At 34.8% G+C, this 9,213-nt stretch overlaps 1 protein-coding gene across 2 annotated transcripts; it reads right to left on the bottom strand.

Moving 5' to 3' along the window:
- Positions 1 to 5,159: 5,159 nt before the first annotated feature.
- On the bottom strand, positions 5,160 to 8,999 carry LOC111776879 (ras-related protein Rab7). Of its 2 annotated transcripts, XR_002812313.2 has the most exons (8): positions 8,639 to 8,999; positions 8,521 to 8,547; positions 8,270 to 8,369; positions 8,030 to 8,176; positions 6,812 to 6,892; positions 6,587 to 6,732; positions 5,395 to 5,544; positions 5,160 to 5,275 (listed from the first exon to the last, which is right to left on the bottom strand). XR_002812313.2 is itself a non-coding variant. In XM_023656274.2 (7 exons), the coding sequence occupies exons 1-7, from the start codon at positions 8,695 to 8,697 to the stop codon at positions 5,457 to 5,459; spliced, it is 648 nt and encodes a 215-aa protein (XP_023512042.1). In that variant the 5' UTR covers positions 8,698 to 8,999; the 3' UTR covers positions 5,160 to 5,456. The 2 variants fall into 2 exon arrangements, 1 of the variants encoding a protein (XP_023512042.1); XM_023656274.2 differs by having other exon boundaries at positions 5,160 to 5,544.
- Positions 9,000 to 9,213: the final 214 nt, after the last annotated feature.

Below are 9,213 nucleotides of genomic sequence, written 5' to 3'. Positions count from 1 at the left end.
CTAGATTCCAACAACACAAAAGAACCTCTCTGATTTGATATATTTCTTAGCCTTGATTCCAATTAATTTCTTGTACAAATGTAGTTAACATTCCTATGAACATTTTTTGTACCAATTTTGTGTTTTAAAATTTGAATTTATGGGTATTGTGGAGAGTTTGAATTTAAAATTCAACAATCCTCTTAGTTTTGGCTATGGAGCTCAAATTTGGGGTATTGATTTTAGGTAATTTTTTACTCTCAATTTCTTCAGGAAAGTTGTGGGTAATCTCGAAACTCGTTTGAGATCAAATGGTGTACCATAGATCTCAAATTTGAGAGACTATACTGGTAATCTAAATGTTCAATTCATACTATTTAGGAACACTCAAAGCTAAATTCTTGTCTCACATGGTTGCCCAAAGTTATTTATAATCCAAGCTTCCATTTTATCTTGAATTTTCTAAAGTGTACTCCGAAAAAGGTGCTACCTATTACAACTTTAAGTTCCCGTCTTTGTATCTGAAGGGTATTTAGTCTTTTTTATCGTATCCAAATTTCAGCCAAATCCAATGCTTGGATTGAAAGATACAATAGATTTATGCAACCGACAACTTTTGGAAAAGAATTTGGACTAAAAGATTTGATGTAAGAACTTTTCGTAATTTTTGTGAACTTCAGGGGTATTTTGGTAATTTTTGTGTTTTTAAATATTTTATTTTGAAAAAAAAAAAAACCAAACATTTTCTAAACATTCCTTACCTTATTTTGGTAACTTTTTCGTTTTTGGACCCTTAAGATTCATTCTCCATAATTAATTAAAAATTCAAGAATTTTGTTAAAAATTGGAAAAATGACAATTTTCCTCTTTTTCCTTTTTAGTTTACTTAATTGACTCGTTAGCATTTAAAAATTAGTTCAGGTATTAGTATTCAAACGTATAGTGTTAGCTCGTAAACCAATTTTATAATGACGAACTTTTCCTTCAACACTACCACTCTAGGTAACTAAGTAATTACAGTAGTGTATAGGATATTACTATCTATCAAACTTCTTTGGTTATTTTCATTTGAAACAATTCACTGATATACGTGGACACATCTTTTTTTATGTTTCTGAGATCGCTGATTTAATCATATAACCTTCCTTAGCAAAGTATTTTTCATGCGTATATTAGTATTAAGTAGTCTGTTGATATATTTTCATAAGACTATATCTCCACAATCACAATCACACTGACAATCACACTGCAATCTTGTCCAATCTAACATGTTATAAATCATCAAGACGTCAGATAGCATTCACATTCCATGCCTACTAAATCTTAAAATATAACTATTTCCCACGTAACATTGCATCACATTGCACACAAGGATCAATCTTAGGGTTCATTATTTTTAATCTATTATTTTTCTGTAAGACATAGTTGATGGTAACGAGACGTTCGCTACAAAACCATGGGAACATTTTGAGCCTACATCATAGACTAGTCTACAAAATCTAAAAGCCTATAGCTCTGATACCAACTGTAACGACCCTATTTTTCTACCATTATAAAGTCGTTACTACATGCATGACATGACTGTTAAATGCGAAAACATTCATTTAAAATATTTCATAAACGTTGTCATAGATTTAAATCTTAGTAATAAAATCTTTAAAATAATACAGTGGAAAAATAAATAAATGAAGTTTTAAATAAGATAAGAAAGAGAATAAAAAAATGCACTGATCTAACCTAAGGGCTACAAACAACATAAATGCATCTAACCTAACTTCAGTCTTATAGGCATTATCGTGTCGTCGTCATCTATGCAAAGATGTCTTACTTTCACCTAAAAAATAAGAATAGCACATAGCTTGAGTATTTTAAGAAATACCCAGTAAGTAACTCTATTACCGGCGTCACGAAATGCAATCATTGGGACTTATCATTTCATAAAATATCATAACATGGTCTTAGTCTCTACTTTCTGTTCGGATAGAATTGGATGTAAAATACGTTTTACACAGAGCCCACGTACGTGCACAAAGATCTCCAAACGAGCTCGTATACATACTCTATAAATTTCTTATCAAACATACGTTGAATAACTTATCCAACGTACAAAAGAACATGCTTAATAATATTTGAAGAGAAAACTTATTAGAGAGTTAAAATTGTGTGATTATTATAGCGATTTGCTAAGTAACCCTTTTGTCCTTAACCCATCATTTTCCAATTTGTTCATATGTCAAAGTAGCAACCTAACAATTAGGGTTTAATTATTCCTTTGGGGACCCACTAAAAACAATGGGTTATATGAAAAGTCTATGCCATTATTACTCTTGTTTGCCATTATAAGCTACCAAATTGGTAACATTTTTCTAACAAGCTAATAATATTTTGATACTAAACCTATTGAAGAGCATATGATTCTGTGAGAAAAGTCACCCAAATCATTACCCTTCTTTTCTTTTTGTTTTGTTTTGTTTAATCCCAAGGTATCATTGGATACTCTCTTTTTAAGGAATTGAAAAAAAAACAAGATCATTTAGGTCTAGACATCGATGAATTTACCTACCACTTTTCGAACCTCCCCCACAATGCACCGACCGCCAAATTTAATCCTCATTCAAAATGAATCGAATGATAAACTGTATCGATTTTAACTCTAAATTTTTATTTTGATTGATTTAAACTTTGAATTTAGTGGGTTGTGTTAGTTTTAATCATGAACTTTCGATAAGTGTATCAATTTACATTTTCGGTTTAATTTTCGGTTTAATCTTTATTAGAAAAGTTTTTCGTACATGCCCAGAGTCACGTGTTACTCTATATTATAAATGAAATTGGTTGAAGTGTTTTTCAATTTTAGAGCCGATTGTTTCTTTCTTTTCTTATCTTCTATGATTATGGTACTCATTGGTGGATTCCACTCGATTTTGTTGGTCTTTAACGATGTCACTGCCTGGATCTTCTCACACTTGTCATGACTAGTTAAGACACTGAAGACGAGTGGGAAGACAACGAGTATGTGTGGGTCCTACTTTTAAGAGTCTGATCTTGAATATTTTAATTAGTTTTTTTTTGTTTAAATGTAACATTAGTATCCATTATCGAGGAACATGTGAATTTGAGCAAGGGTGGAAAATCATGCTGACATTACTAGTTAAGGCATCGAACACGAGAGGGAACATAGGAGTCTGTGTGGATTCTACTTTTAGCTAGGTTCGTGATTTTCATGGTGGCAATCATCGAATCTTAAATGATTGAAATTGATGAAATTAAAAGTTTAAAGTTGACGACTAGAATCGATAAGCTACCGAGTTTAGACTAAAAAAAATGACTTAGTTTTCCAAAAATATAAGAATAAGTCATTAATGGTAAGGGAATAGGGTTATGTAGACTCAAAGACAAGCCCAAACTCACAAATGGGTATTAGTTTCTTCGGCCTTTTTGGAAGACTAGCACTTCTTGGACACAATATGATATCCACTTGAGAAAGACAGGCGTAAACCAAAAACAAATTCATTATTTTATAGTTCATCCCATTGTTAGCCTCATAATCTCTCATAAATCAAAGGAAGCACCACTAGCCATGACTACTAATTCTAGATTTTAGAAGAGATATGAAAACGTATTAGTCTGGCTTCATGTCTTCCCGGGTAATGGGACGCCTCTCGGCTAGTAATCGCTTTGTGCTTTCGAGGACATCGAAGAAAATGGAACCCCCAATGCCTATCCGTAGCACTCGAGGTCCGATGCCCTCCAAGAACTTAACATATCATCATAACTTGGCATGTATCCTCTTTTAGGTCACCGGAAACATCACGAGCTGTGTATGCTAACGACGGAGACAAGTGGGAACACAAGGATTTTTAAAAACCTTGAGGGGAAGCCCGAAAGGGAAAACCCAAAAAGGAAAATATATGATAATGGTGGGATTGGGCTATTACAGAAGGTATCAGAGCCGAATATCGGGCGATGTGCCAGCGAGAAGGCTGAGCCCCGAAGGGGATGGAGTTGAGGTGGTGTGCTAGCAAAGGACGTTGGACCTCGAAGGGGGTGGATTGGGGGGAGCCCACATTGATTGGAGAAGAGAACGAGTGCCAGCGAGGATGCTGGGCCCCGAAGAGAGGTGGATTGTGAGATCCCACATCGATTAGGAGGAGAACGGAACATTCTTTATAAGGGTGTGGATGCCTCTCTCTAGTAAACGCGTTTTAAAAAAATCGTTCTAGTAAAATACCCAAGAAAAAGGTTGAACAATTTCAATTGGTTTGGTTGACTCATTTCCACTATTTTGGACGGTTTCGAAATCGTTTCTATGGTAATTCAACCAGAAAAAATTAGTATAGCTACTTTTTGGACAATTAACAATATTTAACATTGTTTAGGATTGGTTTTAAGATAGTTAAGTTATGGTGGCTCCATAATATACTCTAAACTCGATTTTTTGAATAAATAGAATATTATAGGTGAACCTGAATTCCAGTTGAGCTAAACCTATGAACGATTAGCTAGGATGAGCTTAAGAACACCAAGATGTCTTATATTTCATACTTCTAGATTGATCCCCAAAATATCTGATATTTATATCTTTATCTCTAAGTTATCTAGATATTATCTCCTAAATTTGAAACACAAATCAAAACTTGTTCAATCAAGTACAAGTCAAGCTTATTGACTCACAATCTCTCCCGTAAGCATGACTTTGCTCGAGATTCTTCACTGCGAGTAACTATCTATCACTTCTCAACACTCATAGATGAAGTGGAAACAGTGTCGATGTGTTTGCTACGTCCACTCATAGATGAAGTGGAGTGAGTGTCGATATGTTTGCTACGTTCACTCATGGATGAAATGGAAGTGAGTGTCGATGTGTTTGCTACGTCCATGCCGTGGACATAGATTGGAATTGCCACTTTTGAGAAATGGTTCCTAAAATTAGAGAAGTTGGTAGTCTATTCTCACCCCCCTTGATTTTAGTAAATGCTATCAAAGGGAATTAAAGATAATATTCATTCAAAGTCCTCCTCTTTCCCCTTACTTTTTCTTTTTCTTAACTTAAAAGAAAATCTCAGTTAAAATTCACTCCAAACCTAGAAAAAATTCAGCACATAAACTCAGACATTTCAAACGAATGAAGAATTATATTTCCAAAATAATGAATTTGAAACTTAACTAAACATCTATCATCTAGAAACAACCATTCCAATTAATATGATAAAAACGAATAAGATTAGTCTTACTTGGTACGACCGGGTGCGTTACGACCAGTGCACATTATTGGTTCTTTACAAACTTTATTCAACTGTTTTCAGAAGTTCACAACAAAAGGAAAATGAGAAAACACCTGATCTAATCAGGATAAATAATAATTTACATAAAATGGAATGAACAGCTCAAAGAATAAGTAACATTATATAATACCAGGAAACCTCCAATCAATCAAAGAGTTCATGTTAAGGTTGTTGAGTTTCAGGAGAGAGATATTAACAAGCACAGCCTCCTCCTCCTCCGCCTCCTCCGCCGCCTCCTGCCTCCACTTCTGAAACAGAGTCTGAGATACTTTCAAAGTAACTGCAGCAAATGAATGAACATTTAATGTAAGCTCCAATTTCTGTATCAATTCATGTTCCTCCACTTCTACATGTCTATTATGATTCAAAATCAATTTTGATAGTGTGAAAATCGAGTTTAAAAGTGTAAAACTAACCATTAAAATGATTACATGAGAACCGCTTTTTCATAAATCACTTGTAGACAATTCGTTTTCGCTAAAGCCACCCTTTCTAATATCACTATCAAACATGTGTTTAGTACTAAATCATTTTGATGGTTCGTCCTATCTTATAAAGTTTTTTTTTTTTTTTTTGGGATAGTTTGCCAAAAGCACTTCTAAGACACCTTTGATTTGTTTCCTAAAGCAATTCATATAACTTTCAAACGTGAAAAAGGTTTTTTTGGATGGTTACCATTCAAGTAGTAGAGCCAAAAGCACTTCAAAAGACGCCTTTGATTTTTTTTCCTAAAGCACTTTATATTACTTTCAAACGTGAAAAATATGTATGAAAAGTGCTTTTAGTTATTGCAAAGTGCTGATGAGCCTACTACAAACAGTCGCCATCCTAGTTTAAGCGTTATTTGAAGCACCTTTCTATAAGCATGCTTGGAAAAAAGTACTCATTAAGCAAAGCATCGGCACGATAGAAAATTGAAAAATCTACTAAACAGGCATCAACACGTATGAACGATTCTTTATTGGAACTATTATTGTAACAACTCAAGCACACCACTAATAGATATTTTCCTTTTCAAGTTTTCCCTTTCGGGTTTTCCCTCAATGTTTTTAAAATGTGTATATTGAGGAGAGGTTTCCACACCCTTATAGGTGGGCCCCGAAGGGGATGGATTGTGAGATCCCACATCAGTTGGGGAGAAAAATGAAACACCCTTTATAAGGGTGTGGAAACCTCTTCCTAGAAGACGCGTTTTAAAAATTTTGTGGGGAAATTTAAAAGGGAAAGCTCAAAGAAGACAATATTTGCTAGCGGTGTGCTTGGGTTGTTACAATTATGCTATAAAATATTATCACAAAGGAAATTAGATTTTTCAAACTTACTGGTCCTGCTCTTCTTCATTGGTTAATGCAGCTTTTGCAATGCATAGAAATGCTTCATTGACATTATAATCCTCTTTTGCTGAGGTCTCAAAGTACGGCATATTTCCCCTGGAATTACACCATTGTCTTGCCCTTTTCTCTGAGACCTGCACTCAAGGAGGATTCATATAATTCTTGGACAACAACTTTATCAATAGTTTCGGAGAAAGATTTGATAATCCTTACAGCTCGGCTATTTCCATTGTCTACATCGATCTTGTTCCCAAGTAATAGGAACGGGAATGCTTTTGGATCAGCTGGCCCTGCCTGTTCAACATTAGAAAAATTCAATGTGGAAAATTAGATATTAATAACGAAAGGAAAATATATTATCAAGAACAGATATTGAGTTGAACATGCTTCACTTGTATGGTTTGGTAACTGCAAAATAATGAGGATAATTGAAAAAGTATAAAAAAGGCAGGTTGACTTTAGTTTAAGTTTTTACAATAAAATTTTAGACCGTTTATACTCCAAAAGTATTTTTAATACTCAAGTAGAAGTTTCATTTGGGGAAGAAACAACACACTTATAAGTAGATAACAAAGTAGCCAAACTCATTTATTAGATAAGAAGGTGTAGCATGTTGACTTTAGTTTCTCGAAGTTTCTATTTTTTTTTAAGCTTTTGTCTACTTGGTTCCATAACTTTTAGAAGGTATTGAACAAGATTATAGACTGTGAGATCCCAATCGGTTGGGGAGGAGAACGAAACATTCTTTATAAGGGTGTGGAAACCTCTCCCTAGTAGACGTGTTTTAAAAACCTTGAGGGGAAGCCTGAAAGAGAAAGCCCAAAGAGGACAATATCTGCTAGTGGTGGGCTTGGGCTGTTACAAATGGTATCAGAGCCAGACACCAAGTGATAATACCAGCGAGGAGGCTGAGCCCCAAAGGGGAATGGACACAAGGCAATGTACCAGCAAGGACGCTGGCCCGAAGAGGGGTGGATTGGAGGGTCCCACATTGATTAGAGAATGGAACAAGTGCCAACGAAGACACTGGACCCCAAATGAGGGTGGATTGTGAGATCCCACATCAGTTGGGGAGGAGAACAAAAAATTCTTTATAAAAGTGTGAAAACCTCTCCCTAGCAGACACGTTTTAAAAACCTTGAAGGGAAGCCCAAAAGGGAAAACCCAAAGAGGACAATATCTACTAGAGCTTGGGTTGACACATAGACTTTCAACTTTGTGTCCAATAAGTCTCTAAAAAATTGTCTAATCGATTCTTAAAATTTTGATTTTGTAATCAATACCATAAATTTTCAAGTTGGTATAAAATAGGTGATTCGAGGATTAGACAACACCTAAGAATTTAGGAATTGATGTTTCAATTTAACCAACAAGATTTAGAGACAAAACCACCTGAGGAATACAATAAACCATGCATAAGCAAGACCAAACCTGCTTGAGAAACTCCTCATGCCAACTGCTGAGTGATTCAAATGATTTGACCACATTCACATCATAGACAAAAACACAGCAATCTGCTCCTCTGTAAAATGCAGCCCCTAGACTCTGAAACCTTTCCTGCCCTGCTGTATCCCAAACCTGTTTCAAACACAAAAAAAGAATCAGAAGATTTGCTTGACTAGATCATGATGTTAAAAGAAAATAATAATAATAAAGCTATGGTTTACCCACTTGCAATGTGACAAGCTGGTCATCAATTTGTAGCTCCTTTGTCATAAAGTCAGCACCAATCGTTGCTTTATACTGTAGACAGAACTTCTTATACACATATCTAAATCAGTTGTTAACAGTCCACAACACCAAAAACCGAACAAAAATTCTCTCAGGCATTTCAACAAACACTTAGAAGTATATATTTCATTCAGCACTAAGAAACACTTGGAAGTGAAGAACAAAACGCGATTATCAATCAGAAAGGATACCGATTCATCAAAGAGGTTTTCCCGACTCTGAAAATTTCAATAAAACAGCAATCTATGTTGAAACAGATTCATGAAATTGAAACGAAATTAAAAGGTAACAGAAGAAAATGAAGCTCACCCACTGTCACCGAGGAAGATGACTTTGAGGAGCCTTCTTTTTGTAGCAGAAACTTCCATGGGTACAGAAAATGGAAATGTAAATCATAAGAGTTGCAATTTACACCAAATTTTGGTCTGAAACGAGTGAAATTAAGAAGAGGGTTTGCGGGGAAGAGAGGCAATTGAAGATGGTGATCAGTGGAGAAAAGTTGAAACCAAATTTGTTTTCAGGTGGGTGTTCTTGAATCTTCGCTGTGATCCTTTTGCTCTGTGTTTCTACTTTTCCATTTATTCGGTCGGTGTGCGTTGATTGATGCAAAGGGAATGACATGTGAGGCTTCGCCAAACCAAATCCCTGGGCGCCACCGGACCTCTCTTTTTTTATTTTCAAATCCAAATATTTACTTCAATTCAACCCCTCTAAATTATAAATTTAAATTTTTCTATTTTATTTTAATGCTCAAAATTAAACTTTTTTTATTTGTTAATTTTTTTTTTTCAAATTTTAGGTTTAAATATTATAATTTCTTACTAAATTAAAGTACGATGGTTATTAGACAAATGACACCTAAAGACGTACTAGGTTAGAATGTT

Source organism: Cucurbita pepo, chromosome 16 (genome assembly GCF_057944985.1).
Source record: "Cucurbita pepo subsp. pepo isolate OVF chromosome 16, ASM5794498v1, whole genome shotgun sequence".
Lineage (NCBI taxonomy): Eukaryota > Viridiplantae > Streptophyta > Magnoliopsida > Cucurbitales > Cucurbitaceae > Cucurbita > Cucurbita pepo.
Note: the sequence above shows the minus strand (reverse complement) of the source record. Positions and strands in the feature narration are given on the sequence as shown.

Coding starts and splice junctions, on each gene's coding strand:
- LOC111776879 (XM_023656274.2), bottom strand. CDS start 8,697: ATGGAAGTTTCTGCTACAAAAAGAAGGCTCCTCAAAGTCATCTTCCTC. Junction 6,733..6,811: donor ACAATGGAAATAGCCGAGCT/GTAAGGATTATC, acceptor CCTTGAGTGCAG/GTCTCAGAGAAAAGGGCAAG. Junction 5,545..6,586: donor AATGAAGAAGAGCAGGACCA/GTAAGTTTGAAA, acceptor CATTTGCTGCAG/TTACTTTGAAAGTATCTCAG.